Source organism: Bombina bombina, chromosome 7 (genome assembly GCF_027579735.1).
Source record: "Bombina bombina isolate aBomBom1 chromosome 7, aBomBom1.pri, whole genome shotgun sequence".
Classification (NCBI taxonomy): domain Eukaryota; kingdom Metazoa; phylum Chordata; class Amphibia; order Anura; family Bombinatoridae; genus Bombina; species Bombina bombina.
Window position 1 is genome coordinate 269,313,276 of NC_069505.1, and position 20,232 is coordinate 269,333,507.

A 20,232-nucleotide genomic window follows, 5' to 3' on the forward strand; every position below is an offset into this window, starting at 1 on the left:
CACTGCTTCCGCTTGAACATCCCTGGACCTGGACAGGTATCTGGGAAGTTTCTTGTTTAGATGAGAGGCCATGAGATCTATCTCTGGAAGCCCCCACATCTGAACAATCTGAGAAAACACATCTGGATGGAGAGACCACTCCCCTGGATGTAAAGTCTGGCGGCTGAGATAATCCACCTCCCAATTGTCTACACCTGGGATATGCACCGCAGAGATTAGACAGGAGCTGGATTCCGCCCAAGCAAGTATCCGAGATACTTCTTTCATAGCTTGGGGACTGTGAGTCCCACCCTGATGATTGACATAAGCCACAGTTGTGATATTGTCTGTCTGAAAACAAATGAATGGTTCTCTCTTTAGTAGAGGCCAGAACTGAAGAGCCCTGAGAATTGCACGGACTTCTAAAATATTTATTGGTAATCTCGCCTCTTGAGATTTCCAAACCCCTTGTGCTGTCAGAGACCGCCAAACAGCTCCCCAACCTGAAAGACTCGCATCTGTTGTGATCACAGTCCAGGTTGGGCGAACAAAAGAAGCCCCTTGAACCAAACGATGGTGATCTATCCACCATGTCAGAGAGTAGTGTACATTGGGATTCAAGGATATTAATTGTGATATCTTTGTATAATCCCTGCACCATTGATTCAGCATACAAAGCTGTAGAGGTCTCATGTGAAAACGAGCAAAGGGAATTGCATCCGATGTTGCAGTCATGAGACCTAAAACTTCCATGCACATAGCCACTGAAGGGAATGACTGAGACTGAAGGAGCCGACATGCTGCGACCAATTTTAAACGTCTCTTGTCTGTTAGAGACAGAGTCATGGACGCTGAATCTATCTGGAAGCCTAAAAAGGTGACCCTTGTCTGAGGAATCAAGAAACTTTTTGGTAAATTGATCCTCCAACCATGTTTCCGAAGAAACAACACTAGTTGATTCGTGTGAGATTCTGCAGTATGTAAAGACTGAGCTAGTACCAAGATATCGTCCAAATAAGGGAACACCACAATACCCTGTTCTCTTATTACAGATAGTAGGGCACCCAGAACCTTTGAAAAGATTCTTGGAGCTGTTGCTAGGCCAAATGGAAGAGCAACAAATTGGTAATGCTTGTCTAGAAAAGAGAATCTCAGAAACTGATAGTGTTCTGGATGAATCGGAATATGAAGGTATGCATCCTGCAAGTCTATAGAATAGTCCTTATAGTCACCATCTTGAAAGTTGGTACTCTTACATAACGATTCAAAATTTTCAGATCCAGAACTGGTCTGAACAAATTTTCTTTCTTTGGTACAATGAATAGGTTTGAATAAAACCCCAAACCTTGTTCCTGAGGAGGAACTGGCATGATTACCCCTGAAGACTCCAGGTCTGAAACACACTTCAGAAAAGCCTGAGCTTTTACTGGATTTACAGGGATGCTTGAGAGAAAAAAATTTCTCACAGGAGGTCTTACTTTGAATCCTATTCGATACCCTTGAGAGACAATGCTCTGAATCCAATGATTTTGGACAGATTTTATCCAAAAATCCTTGAAAAACCTTAATCTGCCCCCTACCAGCTGAGCTGGAATGAGGGCCGCACCTTCATGCGGACTTAGGGGCAGACTTTGGTTTCCTAAATGGCTTGGATTTATTCCAATTTGAGGAAGGCTTCCAACTGGAAGCAGATTCCTTGGGAGGAGGATTGAGTTTTTGTTCCTTATTCTGACGAAAAGAACGAAAACTGTTAGAAGCCTTAGATTTACCCTTAGGTTTTTTATCCTGAGGCAAAAAAACTCCTTTTCCTCCAGTGATAGTTGAAATAATAGAATCCAACTGAGAACCAAATAAATTATTACCTTGGAAAGAAAGAGATAGTAATCTAGATTTAGATGTCATATCAGCATTCCAAGATTTAAGCCAAAAAGCTCTTCTAGCTAATACAGCTAAAGACATGGATCTAACATCAATTTTGATAATATCAAAAATGGCATCACAAATAAAATAATTAGCATGTTGCAGTAAGCGAACAATGCTAGATATGTCAGAATCCAATTCATGTTGCGCTAAATTTTCCAACCAAAAAGTTGATGCAGCCGCAACATCACCCAAAGAAATAGCAGGTCTGAGAAGATGACCTGAATATAAATAGGCCTTCCTTAGATAAGATTCAAGCTTCCTATCTAAAGGATCCTTAAAGGAAGTGCTATCTTCCATAGGAATAGTAATACGTTTAGCAAGAGTAGAAATAGCCCCATCAACTTTGGGGATCTTTTCCCAAAACTCTATAGATTTTGCTGGTAAAGAATACAATCTCTTAAACCTTGAAGAAGGAATAAAGGAAGTACCTGGCTTATTCCATTCCCTAGAAATCATATCAGAAATAGCTTCAGGAATGGGAAAAACACCTGGGGAAACCAAAGGAGGTTTAAAAACAGCATTTAAACGTTTATTAGACTGAACGTCAATAGGACTGGTTACCTCAATATCCAAAGTAATTAACACTTCTTTTAATAAAGAACGCATATACTCTATTTTAAATAAATAAGTAGATTTGACAGTGTCAATATCTGAGGAAGGATCTTCTGTTTCAGATAGATCCTCATCAGAAGAGGATGAATTATTATGTTGTTGGTCATTTGAAATTTCATCAGCTAAATGAGAAGTTTTAAAAGACCTTTTACATTTATTAGAAGGTGGAAATGCAGACAAAGCCTTCATAATAGATTCAGAAACAAATTCTTTAAAATTTACAGGTATATCATGCACATTAGAAGTTGAAGGAACTGCAACTGGCAATGTACTATTACTGATAGAAACACTATCTGCATGTAAAAGTTTATCATGACAACTATTACAAATGACATTCGGTGGAATAATTTCTACAATTTTACAACAAATGCACTTAGCTTTTGTAGAACCCATGTCAGGCAGCAATGTTCCAGCAGAAACTTCAGAGGCAGGATCAGTTTGGGACATCTTGCTCAATGTAAGAGAAAAAACAACATAAAAAGCAAAATTATCTATTTCCTTAAATGACAGTTTGAGGAATGGGAAAAAATGCAAAAGCATAGGCCTCTTGATAGAAAAGAAAGCAGGAGGTAAACAACAATGGGGTATTGAAATAATGAAGAAAAAATTTGCGCCAAGTATGACGCACAACGTAACGTAAACTTTTTTGCCGCCAAAAATGACTGGAAATTACACACTTACGTCACTAATGACGCTGCCGTGTGAAAGGTCTCGACGTCACGTATGACGCCGGAAATGACGAAGTTGCGTCAAAAACGTAATTTCCCGCACCAAAAAAGTTTGCGCCAAAAATGACGTAATAAAGTCTAACATTTGACGCACCCGCGGGCCTAATACTCGCAAATGCAAAAAGTAGTCAAATTGAAAAAGACTAAACCCCAGGTAAGAAATAAATTTCTTAAAGTGTTTATATTCCCAAATATGAAACTGACAGTCTGCAGAAGGAAATACATGAACCTGACTCATGGCAAATATAAGTACAATACATATATTTAGAATTTTATATAATTTGCATAAAGTGCCAAACCATAGCTGAGAGTGTATTAAGTAAATGAAAACATACTTACCAAAAGACACCCATCCACATATAGCAGATTGCCTAACCAGTACTAAAACAGTTCTTAGTAGAGGTAATGGTAAATTTGAGAGTATATCGTCGATCTGAAAAGGGAGGTAGGAGATGAATCTCTACGACCGATAACAGAGAACCCATGAAAAAGACCCCCGTTAGAGAAATCATCGTATTCAATAGGTGATACTCCCTTCACGTCCCTCTGACATTCGCTGTACTCTGAGAGGAATCGGGCTTCAACAATGCTAAGAAACGCATATCAACGTAGAAATCTTAGCACAAACTTACTTCACCACCTCCATAGGAGGCAAAGTTTGTAAAACTGAATTGTGGGTGTGGTGAGGGGTGTATTTATAGGCATTTTGAGGTTTGGGAAACTTTGCCCCTCCTGGTAGGATTGTATATCCCATATGTCACTAGCTCATGGACTCTTGCCAATTACATGAAAGAAATGATTTTTTTACTCATGGGACTAAACATACAAGTGAAGAAATAAATATCACAAATGATCATACAATCTGTGATTTTAAGCAGCTTCTCCTATCTGTGCTTTGTACAAACAAAAAGTGACACATAGATGAATACAGCTTTTTATGTTGCCTTTGTCTAAAGAAGAGAGTAAAGGAATTATTCTCCCGGTCAGATTTAGAAGCTGTCACAAGGTTGGAATGGAATTTAAAGGGATATTAAACACCTTGAGATTTTAACATAAAACAATTTACTTATGCATAGTAAAATAACTTAGTATGTTTGAGGTATAACCCCTTATGTGCTGTTAAAATGCTTCCACTCTGTAAGTCAACCTCTATTACAAATGAGACCTCAAGTGGAGTTCCGTGTTCAGAAAGGTCTGCAGCGTCAGTGCGAAATGCATATGCAATTATTTATTTTGCCCCTTTTCATGTAATTAAGCTCTGAAAATTGTGTATATTATAATTCTCAGAACTAAAAAAAGCACATTGCAGACTTCTCAAAGGCTAAGCCTGATTCATATGTTTCCAGATTCAAACTCAGATTGGCTCCTACAAATTAGGCAAGTGGTGCATGGAGTTAAGGTAATAAAAGACATTTGTAACAAACAAGATGTAAATTTGTTTTAAAAAATGTAAGACTTGGCTGATATGTTATTCTGTAGCAACTGTAGGTGTCTTGTATATATAAGGTGTTTGTCCCCTTAATAGGAAACAGTTCAAAGCTGGCACATCACACACATGCCAAACAAACTATTTTCCCTATGTATGGAGACTTTTTAATCACCCTGTATTTTATACAATCATACACATATCAAATATATATTTAACTTTTATTTATATCCAACAATGCAGATACATATAAAACAAGATATCATACCACGCAGGGTAGACAGGACAATCAGTACAAATAGTCAAGGTGAAAATTAAGATATTTAAGATTTCAATACAGCTATATTCATATGACAATCATGCAAAATTCAAATTTTCAGTATGGTCCTGCTTAGTGTCCTGAGTATCTACACCATTGGGGGTTTTATTGTTTTTTCAAAAAGCTTAAATATTCCTAAACTAACTAAATAAAAGGGAATGCTAACAGGGTGGTTAACCTTGAGCTAAACTAAATGGGGCTACTGCCATATGTCTAAGTTGATTGTTACGCTGTACTGTGAATCCACTTAAGCGCAGAGACATCGCACATTAGCGAAGATAAAGCAGATTATAGGCGTTATGGGTCACTCAGCAATCAAAATGTTCAAACTGTTGCGCTAGGAGGTTGTAAGACACCTAGATGTCAAACTATACTTATATGAAAAGCACTTAGCTAAATTGCCCCTACCAAACTTAAATTAGAGTCAAAATAAAAACTTAACTAAACTGAACTAAAGAAAATAATAAACAGTACCCTGCCTACCAAACATTATCCTAACAGTAATACTGTGTCTTTTGAATCCTGTAGTGCTCTTTGAGATTACTAATTATAAGACAGATTGGTGATATCATGAGATATAAGAAAGAGCAGGCAAGAACCAGGGAGAGATCGATACACTTCATTTTGACAAATTGGGGTTGTGTGTGAATAAAGCATAGCAGTTAGATATTCTTTCCAAGATCCCACCCCGCAAGCTGAATGTGATTGCCCTTGCCTGATTTACCATTGGGTGGGTATGAATTATACTGCACGTCATATACATGACAGGTGTCATATGTATTATGGTTCACATAACTATAGATTTAACCTCACATAAATTAGCAGCTTTCGAGTAGTCTGATTTATTTAATCCTCTTCCAACAGTTAAACATAGTGTCTATATTGCGATTAGTTGCTGGTGTTCATTAATTTAAAGGAAAGGCATATACATTGCATTGATTACACACCCATCACTTCCCCAGAATGTCACATCCTAGCCAAGAAAATAAAAGATTATAGCATATTGAGGAGCATGTCCATCGAGTACACATGTGTAAATAAAAATAAGTAAACTGAAACACAGCTAGTTATAATTGTTCTGCCAAGAAAACATTGAGAGTTCTACGTATCATTATGGGGCACCCACTTAGACCGGAAGGCAGCAGGTTTCGTGAGAGATAATTATCAAATTGCGGATCACCCCACTCCCGTAACTAACCGAGCCCTTCTCTGTCTCCACCCGTAACTCCTCACAGGGGAGCGATAGTGAGGCATGTTTTGCAGATTCCCTGATGCGAGTCCCAAAGCTGTTGTGAGTGGGTCTGTGTTAGGTCGAGCAGGCTTAGAGGGTGATTCCCAGTTCCTTGTTAAGGAATGGCTTAAGTTAGGAGTTACGTGACTCAGGCTATCAGTGGGGGAGTCCATGTCCGTGGGGACCCGCTGTGAGTCAAGTTTGGGGGAGATCAACTGGGGAGGAACCGGCACCTTCAGTGTCTCAATGGCAAGTTTCCCCACGTATCGGGCAGGGGTGGAGATCTCCTGCGGGTTGTAGTGTTCAGCAGATTTTTCAGGGTCGCTCAGCATCACAGAAAATGAGTTCAGCGGGGGCGCCTTCTCCCCTTCTCGATGCATCACCAAACGATCCACGGCAGGCCTGGGGGAGTCGTCCCTTGTGACAAGTCTGTATAGATGAATGCGGGGCAGGCTATATAGGTTCCGGTCCGGAGAGTAGGTTTGCTTGCGCATCGGCTCATTGGTTGTAAGGGTAGGCTTCACAGTGGCCTGTATTACTTCCCGTAGCTTCTCATAGCTCAATAGTAAGCGATCCAATGAAGGCTGGAAGACTGCAAGTATTTGCTCGGTCAGATTGCCTTCCGACTTCATTTCCTTGTAGCAGTAGGCCTGTATTCAATATGTACAAAGTCCCTCGTGGGGTCCCTCTTGGGGTTTATTTCAGTTAAATGACTTCCGTAGGAGAAAAGATGGTAATATTTCTATCTGCCTAATGTTCCCGGACAGCTTTCCTGTCAAGGGAGGTGCAGATGGCATAGAATAATGGCAGTGTAGTTTAGATTAGAAGCAGGACTCTTCAGAGCTACAGATGCTCGCAGCCATCTTCTAGAGCCGCCCACCGGAAGTATGATCAAATATATATTTATAATTTTTTTTATATACATACACAGTCGTATGCAAAAGTTTAGGAACCCCTGACAATTTCCATGATTTTCATTTATAAATAATTGGGTGTTTGGATCAGTAATTTCATTTTGATCTATCAAATAACTGAAGGACACAGTAAAATTTCAGTAGTGAAATGGGGTTTATTGGATTAACAGAAAACGTGTAATATGCATCAAAATGAAATTAGACAGGTGCATAAATTTGGGCACCCCAACAGAAACATTGCATCAATATTTAGTAAAGCCTCCTTTAGCAGAAATAACAGTCTCTAGACACTTCCTATAACCTGTAATGAGTGTCTGATTCTAGATGAAGGTATTTTGGACCATTCCTCCTTGCAAAACATCTCCAGTTCAGGTAGGTTTGATGGTTGCCGAGCATGGACAGCCCACTTCAAATCACCCCACAGATTTTCAATGATATTCAGGTCTGGGGACTGGGATGGCCATTCCAGAACATTGTACTTGTTCCTCTGAATAAATGCCAGAGTAGATTTTGAGCAGTGTTTTGGGTCGTTGTCTTGTTGAAATATCCAGCCTCGGCGTAACTGATTCCTCAACATTATTCTCAAGTATCTGCTGACATTGAGTGGAATCCATGCGACCCTCAACTTTAACAAGATTCCCAGTACCGGTACTGGCCACACAGCCCCACAGCATGATGAAACATCCACCAAATTTTACTGTGGATAGCAAGTGTTTGTCTTGAAACACTGTGTTCTTTTGCTGCCATGCATAACGCCCCTTGTTATGACCAAATAACTAAATCTTTGTTTCATCAGTCCAAAGCACCTTCTTCCAAAATGAAGCTGGCTTGTCCAAATGTGTGTTTGCATACCTCAAGCGACTCTGTTTTTGGAGTGTGCACAGAAAAGGCTTCTTCCGCATCAATCTCCCATACAGCTTCTCCTTGTGCAAAGTGCGCTGAATTGTTGAACAATGCACAGTGGCACCATCTGCAGCAAGATGATGTTGTAGGTCTTTGTAGGTGGTCTGTGGGCTGTTTTTGACCGTTCTCACCATCCTTTGCCTTTGCCTCTCCGATATTTTACTTCTGGCCTTAACAAGAACTGTGCCTGTGGTCTTCCATTTCCTTACTATGTTCCTCACAGTGGACACTGACAGCTTAAATCTCTGCAATAGCTTTTTGTAGCCTTTCCCTAAACCATAGTGTGGAACAATCTTTGTTTTCAGGTCATTTGAGAGTTGTTTTGAGGCCCCCATGTTGCTACTCTTCAGAGGAGAGTCAAAGAGAACAACATGCTTTTTCTTATTTTTATTTATTTATTTATATACCATACAGGATATAACTCCATTACAGATTGACCATAGATACAAAAGAAAGACTTATTATTACATACATTGTTCCTATAACCTAGAGAAGAAACAAGACTATATACAAGTTTTTACAACTTCCAATATTAGCAAAACATAAAACTGGTCTATTACTTAGCAAATATTAGCTCCTTTTCTAAAGAAAAACTGCTATTTCCAAGCATAGCTACTAAACAATAGTGTTTATATTATTTCATGTGTACTAAAACCTAAAATCTATTTTCTAGCTACAGTAATTCCATAGAAAAGGAGACATCTTATATAACTGAAGCGCTTATTTAAACCAGTGCTTAGTAGAAATATCTTAAAAATATTTTTAAGCGTCCTTTGTTCGTAAATCAAAATTACATGAGTTATGAAGAGTATGGTAGTTTTTTCTTTCTTTCATTCCTTTCCTCTAATCTTTACCTAACCAAAAAAAAAGAAGAAGAAAAAGGAAAGAAAACAGAAACCTAGTCGCATTTCTCTACTCCCCCCCCCCCCCCTCCTCTCCCTCCCGGTACTCCAGGTTCAAGGCCTCTACTATACCGGGTATTGGTAGCCAATTCAAGAAAGGCCATACCCCTGAAGGGTGCAATTAGTTGTATTTGTACTTCTTTTGGAAAACTCATGATTATTTTTGCCCATTTACAAAAAAAAAAAACTTTTGACTTGTAATTCTGAACTTACTGCAGTATCAATTTGTTCTAGGATTAATTGATTTTTAAGTTTCTGGATGAATTCCCTAAGGCTTGGAGTTTTGTTGGATTTCCAATATTTCAAAATCAGAAGTCTGTCTGTTATAAGTATAATATTTAATTGACGGGTATTCTCGAAAAATATTTCTTCTTGATTGGCAAAAAAAAAATACCTGCTTATCAGTTAAATGTATATTACTAAGGTTAATCTTATTAATCAAGTTATTTATTTTATACCAAAAATGTTTGATTTTAGGGCATCCCCAAAAACAATTATATAAATCAACATTTGCAAACTTGCATTTCTGGCAGCGTACCTCTGTTTTAACCCATTTAGCCTTAATCTGTGGAGTAATATATGTTTTATTTATAAGTTTAGTGTGCGTTTCTCTCCAGGAAGAAGAGATTGTCGCTCTGTCTACAAGATTAAAACTTTGATGTATTCTTTCCGGGGGAATCTGCCATGTGTCTGCTATTTTTTGTAGGTTATCCTGACCATAGGAGGAGATAATTGTTTGTATAGGGTTGAAATGTTATATTTACCTGCCTTAAACTAAGTCAAGGCAGGTTCTAGACTGTCCCATGTCTCGATTCCTGTATTATTATGCAAAATTTCCTGGATATAATGCCGCATCTGCAGGAAGGCAAAAAAGTCTCTATTTAGTATATCAAATTCTTGTTTAATTTTTGAAATTTTTTTGCAAACCTTTAAGTCTGTATCTATGAATTGATATACCGTTTTTATTCCTTTCAAAGCCCAATTTTTAAAGACTTTAGAGTCTAGTGCTGGTATACAATTAGGGTTACCCATAATGGGTAAATATTTAGAAAAGGCTATATTAACGCCTAAGATTCTAAGCATTTTCTGCCATGCTACTAATATACATTGTATCACAGGAAATTGTCTAATCTTGGTAGGCCTTTTGTCAGCTGAGGTGTGGAGAAGGGAGATTAGAGAATAAGGATACACCAGCGTTCCTTCTAGGTGGAGGACAACATAATAGAGAGAACAACTTGCAATTGGCCACCTTAAATGCCTTTTCTCATGATTGAATGCATCTGTCTATGAAGTTCAAGGCTTAATGGGCTCACCAAACCAATTGTGTGTTCCAATTAATCAGTGCTAGGTAGTTACAGGTATTCAAATCAAATAAAATGACAAGGGTGCCCAAATTTATGCACCTGTCTAATTTTGTTTTGATGCATATTGCGCATTTTCTGTTAATCCAATAAACCTCATTTCACTACTGAAATATTACTGTGTCCTTCAGTTATTTGACAGATCAAAATGAAATTGCTGATCCAAACACCCAATTATTTATAAATGAAAATCATGGAAATTGTCAGGGGTGCCTAAACTTTTTCATACGACTGTATATAAAATACATATGATTGTATCTAGTTAAAATGTGATTTTTGCAATTCCTTATCATTTTATGACTTACCCTACAATGACTATTACAAAGTCCAGTAAATTCCATCCATTCCTCACATATGCATTGGGGTGCATCACTAATCCGTATGCAATAATCTTCAAAAAAGTTTCAATTGTAAACACAATCAGGAAGGCATATTCTACTTTTTCCTGGGGAGAAAAAAAACGGAAAAAAGAAAATAATTACTTACAATCAAAATAAAATGCACAGTTTTCAGTTCATGTTATATAAAAATAATTATCCTGTAGAAGTCAATATCATAACACAGTTTTACTAGTTAAAGCCCCTCTCAGAGATGCAAACTTTACAACTCTTGAGCAGGAAATGTCTGGTGAGCCAATAAGAAACTGCAGTTACACAACCCCACCAATCAACATCTATGTTTTGCTTGGGAGCTATGATTAACCCACTTCGGCCATATTTTCCTGGACACTTATGAGTTATGCATGCTGCAGGGTAAGCTGGGCGGAACAGGTATTGTGCTTCTAGACATCACAATAATTGTGCTGATAAACTGCACAATACATGTTCCTCCCTGCAAACCCTGCAACATGGGTAACTCATAAATGTCCAGGAAAACATGGCCAAGGTGACGACCCTAAATACATTCGTTATACAGACTCGCTAATGCAAACATTACAATACATTTTTGTGATAAAATGGTCCTTTAATAGTTCTTGTTCCGTTGTGTTATTTGGAAGTACCAAGTCTTAGACAGAAGTATATTCTGCTCTTCTTTTTTTTTCTTTGTTAAAGAACCTAATTGTCCTGTACACCAAGTGTGAGCATTTTTATTTTAACAATTTCCAAATAAAAGTTTTAAAACCTAAAAAAATGGGTATCAACCATGTACTCAGGAGTGAGACAGCAACACAAAGAATTGCGCAGGTGAAGACAGGGACTCTGCAAAATCCCTAAAAATCCACGAACTGTAACAAATGTCCACAGCGCTTATTATATCAAATGACCTTTATTTGTCACACAGACTTAACATATTAAAGCGACATTTCGGGTAACAACCCTTATTCATGCTTTACCATGATAAAGAATGAATAAGGGTTGCTACCCAAAACGTCACTTTAATATCTTAAGTCTGTGACAAATAAAGGTCATTTTATATAATAAGCGGACATTTGTTACAGTTCGTAAAAAAAAGGGGGGGGCAGTGAGATTTCCTTAAATCTTTGGATCACTCACCTAAATCGACTATAAAAAACAAAACAAAATAAGAAACTGAATTTAAGGAAATGTAAACAATTTCTGAAACAACCAATTAATATTGTAATATTTCCATTAGTCTGCTTGTTGTAAAGGTTACTTGCTGTAATTTAATCTTCTATAGAGTTTTACATAATAAAATAAATTCCTCTTATAAATAAATGTATCTTTAATTTGTGGATATGCAAGAATAAAAATCATGAGAAATAATCGAGTGCTTGAGATTATACATTATTTTTGTAAATCATTTAAAGGGAAACTCAGGTTAAATTAAATTTTCATGATTCAGATACAGCATGTAATTTTAAACAACTTTCCAATTTACTTCCATTAAAAAAAATGTGCACAGTCTTTTATATTTACAATTTTTGAGACACCAGATCCTACTGAGCATGTGCAAGAATTCACAGACTATACGTATATGCATTTGTGATTGGTTGATTGCTATCACATGGTACAAGGGGAGTGGAAATATATAACTTTGAAATTTGTTATAAAAAAATCTACTACTCTGTTGAAGTTCAGACTAAGTGCTATTGCATTGTCTTGTTATCTTGCATTTGTTGATTATGCAAATCTAATGTGTTGACTGGTCCTTTAAAGATACAGTATTTTGTCACAGTTACCATACAATAAATGTTTGTATATCTAAATACACTGTAGCTATTTTGAATTCTTAAAAGGACATGAAGCCCACCATTTTTCTTTAATTATTCAGACAGAGCATGATATTTAAACAACTTTCTAATTTTCTTCTATTATCATTTGCTTTGTTCTAGGTAGGCTCAGGAGCAGCAATACACTACTGGGAGCTAGCTGATGATTGGTGGCTCCACTTGTATGCCTCTTCTCATTGGCTCACCAGATGTTTTCAGCTAGCTCCCAGTAGTGCATTGTTGCTCTTTCAACAAAGGATACAAAGAGAATGAAGCAAGTTTTGTAATAGAGAATATAATTTTAGACAACTTTCCAATTTACTTCTATCTGAATCATGAAAGAAAATTTTTGGGTTTTATGTCCCTTTAAAGGGACAGTCTAAGCTGTAACTGTACGTACATGAGAGTAAAGAAATTATTCTCCAGGTCAGATTTAGAAGTCACAAGGTTAGAAAGGAATTTAAAGGCATAGTAAACACCTTGAGATTTTAACATAAAACAATTTAGTTATGCATAGTAAAATAACTTTGTATTTTAGAGGTACTACCTCTAATGTGCTGTAGAAATGCTCTGTAAATCGCTTTTGTTACAAATGAGACCTCAAGTGGAGTTCTGTGTTCAGAAAGGTCTGCAGTGTCACTTAGTGCACAATGCGTATGGGTCAATCACTGTGCATGAGCATGAATCGGCGTGAACAACATGCAGCCCCCATTCACATCCAAAACCACAGGGAAATAGTGACATCACATTTAGGAAAGATTACAATAATGTAGGCACAGTCACATGGTAGACTGTCCCTTTAAAAAGATATACAATTGTAAATCTAAAACTCTCTATTTCATTAGAGAATTTCATTTTTAAATTAATTCCCCTGTTTCATTCTGTGTTGAACCTTTGAACACATGGTAAAAGTCTCCCTTGCTGATCTTGAGCAGGATAAGAGCAGTGATCGGCTCCACTAGAAGGTATTTGTCTGCTTTGAGTAGCGCTCGTATTACGTTGAAAGTAAAAGTAAACAGTTTTTTGCAATTTTAAGCAACTTTCTAATTTACTCATATTGCCAATTTTTCTTTGTTCTCTTGCTATCTTTATTTTAAAAGCAGAAATGTAAAGATTAGGAGCCGGCCCATTTTTGGTTCAGAACCTGGGTTATGCTAGCTTATTGGTTTGCTAAATGTAGCCACCAATAAGCAAGCACTATCCAGGGTGCTGAGCCTAAAATGGGCTGGCTCCTAAGCTTTACATTACTGCTTTTTAAATAAAGATAGAAAGAGAACAAAGAAAAAATTGATAATAGGAGTAAATTAGAAAGTTGTTTAAAACTGCATCGTCTATCTGAATCATAAAGGAAAAAAATGGGGTTAGTATCCCTTTAAGCTTTCATGATTCAGATAGAGCACACAATTTTAAACAACTTTCCAGTTCACTTCCATTATCTAAATGTGCACAATTTTTTTATATTTACACTTTCTGAGGCACCAGATCCTACTGAGCATGTGCAAGATTCACAGTATATATGTTTACGCATTTTGCGATTGGCTGATAGCGGTCACATGATGCATTAGGAAGTAAAATGTAACTAACTTTGACATTTTACAGAAAATAACGTACTACTCGTTTGTCTTTTTATTATCCATTTACTGATTCTGCTCTTCTATTTTAGGGGTTCTTTAACAGATGTAAATAATTTTATTTTGTGTCTGGTTTTGCACGCATTTAATGCCACCCTTGTCTAGCATTCACAAACTCCCACCGATTTATAGCTTTGAGTTAAAACTGCATATATAATATGTAATTTCACTACAGTATTTATTTATTTATTAATATATATATATATATATATATATATATATATATATATATGTGTGTGTCTGCACAGTTGCCAACATATCAAAATAATTTCCAGGGACATTTTGCCAGTGGGTCTCTACAGCTCTGTGTGTCACATGACATGCTTTCATGCAGAAATTTAACACCATGTAGATCATTTCTGACACACAAAACAGATGAACAAATGATGCTGTGCATCCAGCACAGAACGGACGTCACACAAATAAAATACATAAAATCATATGACAGATGGTTAATGGGGAAAAAGAACCTCTACAAACCCTATATTATTTATAAAGAGAAAATAGGAACAATTTCAGCAGTATTTCATTGTAGCACTTATACAATGGTAGCAGAGCTGGCAAGCCAAAATATGACCGTGTTTTTAAAGGGACAGTCTACACCAGAATTGTTATTGTTTAAAAAGTTAGATAATCCCTTTAATACCCATTCCCCAGTTTTGCATAACCAACACCGTTATATTTAGTACACTTTCTACCTCTGTGATTACCTTGCATCTTAGCCCCTGCAGACTGCCCCCTTATTTCAGTTATTTTGACAGACCTTAATTTTAGCCAATCAGTGCTGACTAATGGGTATCTCCACTGGCGTGACCACAATGTTATCTATATGGCACACATGAACTAACGCCCTCTAGTTGTGAAAACTGTCAAAATGCATTCAGATAAGAGGTGGCCTTCAAGGGCTAAGAAATTGGCATATGAGCCTCCTAGGTTTAGCTTTCAACTAAGAATACCAAGAGAACAAAGCAAAATTGATGTTAAAAGTAAATGGGAAAGTAGTTTAAAATGGCATGCAATGAAAGTTGATTTTTTATTAGACTGTCCCTTTCTTTAATACTTTAATACTTTAATAATGGAAGTTGTTTACAATTGCATGCTTTCTCTGAATCATGAAAGACAATTTGGGGGTTTTATGTTCCTTTATGGTTAAAAATGCTTCTAGTAAAAGTTAGCATTTTTCTCTGCATATAACATGGTTTGAAATTCTCAGTACATTAAGCATTTTAAATACTGCAGATGCTCAGGGAGCAAGTGGGGTTTGTATCATGTCAGCAATGATGCAAATGTAATTATTACTAAATGACACAAGCACCTAAGGCTCTTTGAGCAAGTGTTGTGTTTAAAATGCTGGTGCACAGAGCATACTTAAGTACACTCTTCAAATTACTATCAATCTTACTAGAAACATTTCTTGCTAATATGTGTCTATTACAAAAATGCTTGTAATGCATTCTAATTTTGTCTGGAATGGCCCTTTAAGTAAATAACTAAGGATGATAGTTTTAACATCTAACAAAACCTTCAAGGGGCAGTAAAGAAAAATTTGATTTATTCTCTTGGCATTCTTTGTTGAAAAGCATACCTAGGTACACTCAGGAGCTGTAATGAATGAAAGAAAAATGTGTTTCATGTCCCTTTAAATAAACATATATATATTTTCAAACTTAGACATTTGTTAATTCTTTTTTTGTTTTGTTATACTGGTAAGAATTGATATTGTTTTGAAATTAAAATATTAACACTGTGGTCTATTTACTGTTAAAACTATGTATAATATAACTTTTCCTGAATCATCTAATTTTGAAAAATACAATCTTCCTCAAAGGCTCAGATATATATGAAATGAGGGAGAAACCATGTTTTTATTATAGAAGATGTACAAATTACTGCAAACTATAAAAAGACTTCACACTTGGCAGTTACACAGCAGCCTATAGAGATAATATAGTTACAGAGTTACCATGTGCGTCAACAGTCTACCAAAAACATAGCAGAGCAAATAGTATTGCCAGTTATGTCTAGACTCATATTAAATTATCTTTAGCTGTTAAATTCACTGTATTTATTAAGGGTAGATTGCACACAATTTTCTACTCTTTAAAATGTTTTAAATGATCAATGTCACCTACTGGAGAATGACTATTTATTTATAAATATAAGTAGCTCATTTATGTTTGTTTTGTCACTTGAAATGGCTTATTTTGCCTGATAAAACATCACCTATACTGAAAATATGAATAGTTTTCTATTCTTTTAAGAAAGGCTATGTAAACAAGAATAAATATGAGCCCAGTAATGGGGTTTCAGAGACAGGTACTAAAATGCTAATTGTCAATTGCTCTCTCTCATTATTGGCCTTTGTGCAGACAAAGATGAGATAAGGAGACCTTTGTCTATCGAGAAATAGATAATGATGTCTGCTCTTTCTGCAAACAAGCAAAAACAGGTATTTCATATTCAACAATTAAACTAAAGGAGCTGTTTCCCATAAATGTTATACTTTGCAGGTAGCATAATTAGTCCTTGGAAACGTATTAAAAGGAAACCAATTTTGCAGTTTATTATCCCTTTAAAATCAGCCTAATATGTCAAGTTCTGTACTGAAGGTACATACAAGTGTAATAATATAGATTCCCCGCCCCCCCATGTTTTCTTATGTTAAGTATTTGTAAAATATTTATTCATTAGACGCGTGCATTTGGAGGTTTTGGAAACCTCCGAATGTGGAAGAAGGTGCCCTTTACGCCGGTCGGCTATTTCTGAAGCCAAATTTAAACTTATACACACTAAAATCTGTGCTGTCGGTATATACCAGGTTATAAACTTATTATTTTTGTATTATTATCTTTAAAATAACCTCCAATTAAAATGAATATAAGAAACAATTGAAATTAATATTTATTCCTAAATTCTTAGATTAGTTAGCTTTATATACACATTGAATTATATTTATGTAGAAACTAGATTATGAATCAATTATACACGCTTATTCCGTTACAATTTTCTATAACACAGATCATAACAATATATCTTTACAATTTTTAACCTTACTCATCATGAATCACATTAAAATACCCCAAATGAGGATACCATAACAGTTTATAATTATCCATCTTAGTTTATTCTAACATCAGAATATGGATTATGATCTTAACAATGCTTAATTAATAACTACCAGAGATTTAACCACAAAAAACAATTTATGTACAGTTCTAAGAGAGTTCACAATAATAAAACTGATGTATAAATCTAGAGTGCAGAATCCTGTCTAGCAAATAAATTACTTAGCACTAAATATGACTGGTTTTAATTTACACAGGACTATAGATATAAACTTAAAATACCAAATATGCTCTTTAAATTACCAGCTGCAATCTAACTATAGCTTTAGAATATATTTGTTAAAATCTATTAAATATAAAATATAGGTCAACCATATACATCATCAAATAAACCAGATGAGTGTTTCAGCTTTTTCAGATAAACCCAGTTTACCTCATAAATAAGAGAGGTATTGCAATATGGATAAGAAAAGTTAGGCACAGTTTTGCTTTGTAAAGACTGTGTTCAAAGGCAGCAAGGTTATCCTATTCAGTAAAAAATTCAGCATCAAAGACCCCTTTTCTTTCTCTTGCATGAGTGATCACCCCGCATCTATTTTGTAATCATTGGTGAATGTTTTGGATACGCTCTTACTGAAACTTGTCCCTTTAAGAAACTTGTCCCTGATTGGCCCTCTGATCTGAACATCTCATAGGCTATTTGGGAAATGCCTCCCTGAGCAGTCAAATACCTTTTGGTTACAATACCATTTTTGAACTATTGGTGGCAGCAGACAATCAGAAATGCAGTCTCACCATCAATACTGCTAACAGTAAATACAGATTATTATTTATATTTTTATCAAATGCCTATTTTTATACACTTTTAATCTCCTAACTTTAATAACTATATGTTCCATACATGGTTCATTTAATATAATTTACTCTGAGTATTTTCATACTAAATATGAGTATAGCTCTAGTACCACATTACAAAGTAATTCCTATACATTTAAATATATGGGTATTTAAAATGGTTTTAATACTTTTAGCATGGATCTAATTAATATCTCAGTTATCATCTTAATATCACAAACATACCTTGTGATTAGCAATCAGATGCAATTTCATATAGCTACTGTATATTTATATTGGATTATTATCCCATATTAATATAAATATTGCATATTTGTATATCTCATGCTGAGTGTATAAAAACATATGATATAATTTACAGCACCAATTACATATGCACTTATTAGATGCCTGAAAAATATAAGAATATGTTAACCATTTTGAAACAAGTTGAATAAACATTTTACATTGACTATATAGCTACTCATTCAAGTTAACAAATACTTATCTAATATGTTACTGTTAGACACAACTATACATTTATACAATTTATTTGGACAGTCTGAAGGGCCTATTAAATATGTGAAAGCTAAATAGATAGTTTGTTTAAACTTTAACTCTTCAAGACCTTTATGCTTTCAAAGTACACATTTTGCTATTAAGGTTTAAGTTGTCACCAAGTCTGGGGAGGATGTTTATTGAAAACTCAGCATGTACCAATTTGTATCAAAGTGTGAATGGTCACTTTCCCTGTAAAACTGGTAGTTCTCTGCATACACTTAAGTTTCAAAGAGTTGAATATTGTAGACCTCTTGGCTGTTTAGCCACAGGGGCTAGTTATCTTCAATAATTGAACAAATATTTCCCTTTTGTCCTCAACTTGTGTTAAGCAGTGAGGGGGCAGGGGCTGTAATGTGACCAATTCATATCAAATTAGATATTAGCTAAAATGAAATATTAAATTATTTGATACATCTGTAGTTTATTTAATGTTATTTCACAGGTACCCTGACAGTGCAAATCCCGATTTTCGTATGTTGCTGCTTCACAAGTATAAAGTTGGTCTCCTTTTTCCACATTCAGAGATATCTGTAACCTCAAAATGCACACGTCTTTCATTCATTAGTTTTACACTATCAACAGATAAGAAGAAATTTAGAAGCCAGTAAGAATATTTAGGAAACAGAGATACAGACTGTGGTATTTGTATATAGATAAATGGAGAATAATAATAAAAAAGTTAGGAGCCAGGAGTTAAATTCTAGGTTCCAGTGGCTCCCCGGCTCCTGGGTTTGTGAGATGCTTTAAGGAATCTCGCCAGTAGTTTGAAACCCTTGTTGGAATTCTATAAAGTCAATTTTTACCTTGCGAACAGTATGTCTCGCAAAGAGGGGTTCTGTGCTTTTAAGTAGTATGTGAAGGAGAAGCATACATTAAAAGAGCGCTCACAATAAATTGTAATTTAAAAATCATATACAATGAATAAATACAATATTGAAAAAAAATTAAATTTGAATTGTAATTTCACAGGGAAGAAACTATTTAAGGTTCACAGCAGAGATTGTAATAAAACTACACTATCTCTGTGTTTATTCTCACAAACTAAGAGTTGTCAAGACTGTGTCAAAATACACAAAACACTTATTACCTAAATTGAAAAATACATGTATATGAAAAGAGAGACCATTGTAAGGTACTATATGCTGTAAGCAGAGTAATATGATTAGTATTGGCTGCAATATTTGATTTAAAAATTGCGCCCCTGATAACTTTACTCTCCCCTGCGTAGTTTACCATTCCAGTGAGCTCCATTACTTTCTATGGCAGATATCTCGCAACTCACAAGGACAGCCCCTTTTTCTATAGAATTCTGTGAGGGCCCTGCTGTGAGCATCAGTGTGGTTTTTAATTTCTGATAATTGGGCCCTATGTGCTATAACTGTGGTAAAGTCAAAACATTTTATTACTAGATATACAAACAAATGAAATAATTAGAATATATTTAAATCAACATTTCTTTTTTAATTATTTCATTTGTTTTTACTTGTCACAGTAAAAGTTACGTTTTACTTTATTACAGTTTATTAGGTCGTGACGATCTTGTTAGCGCTTATTTATTTGTAGGCGCTGTTTTCAGAATGCTCTTTTTTTCTGTTTTATTATATAGAGTGGGGACTCACCCATGCACCCCCTTTGACAAACACCCATCCAATACAGTTTTAAAGAGACATTGT

At 35.6% G+C, this 20,232-nt stretch overlaps 1 protein-coding gene across 1 annotated transcript in view; it reads right to left on the reverse strand.

The window, feature by feature from the left end:
- Positions 1-20,232, reverse strand: part of CACNA1D (calcium voltage-gated channel subunit alpha1 D) — a 764,995-nt gene that overhangs the window by 441,780 nt on the left and 302,983 nt on the right. The window contains 1 exon segment of the mRNA XM_053689359.1: positions 10,604-10,743. Coding sequence (XP_053545334.1) covers positions 10,604-10,743 — 140 coding nt within the window.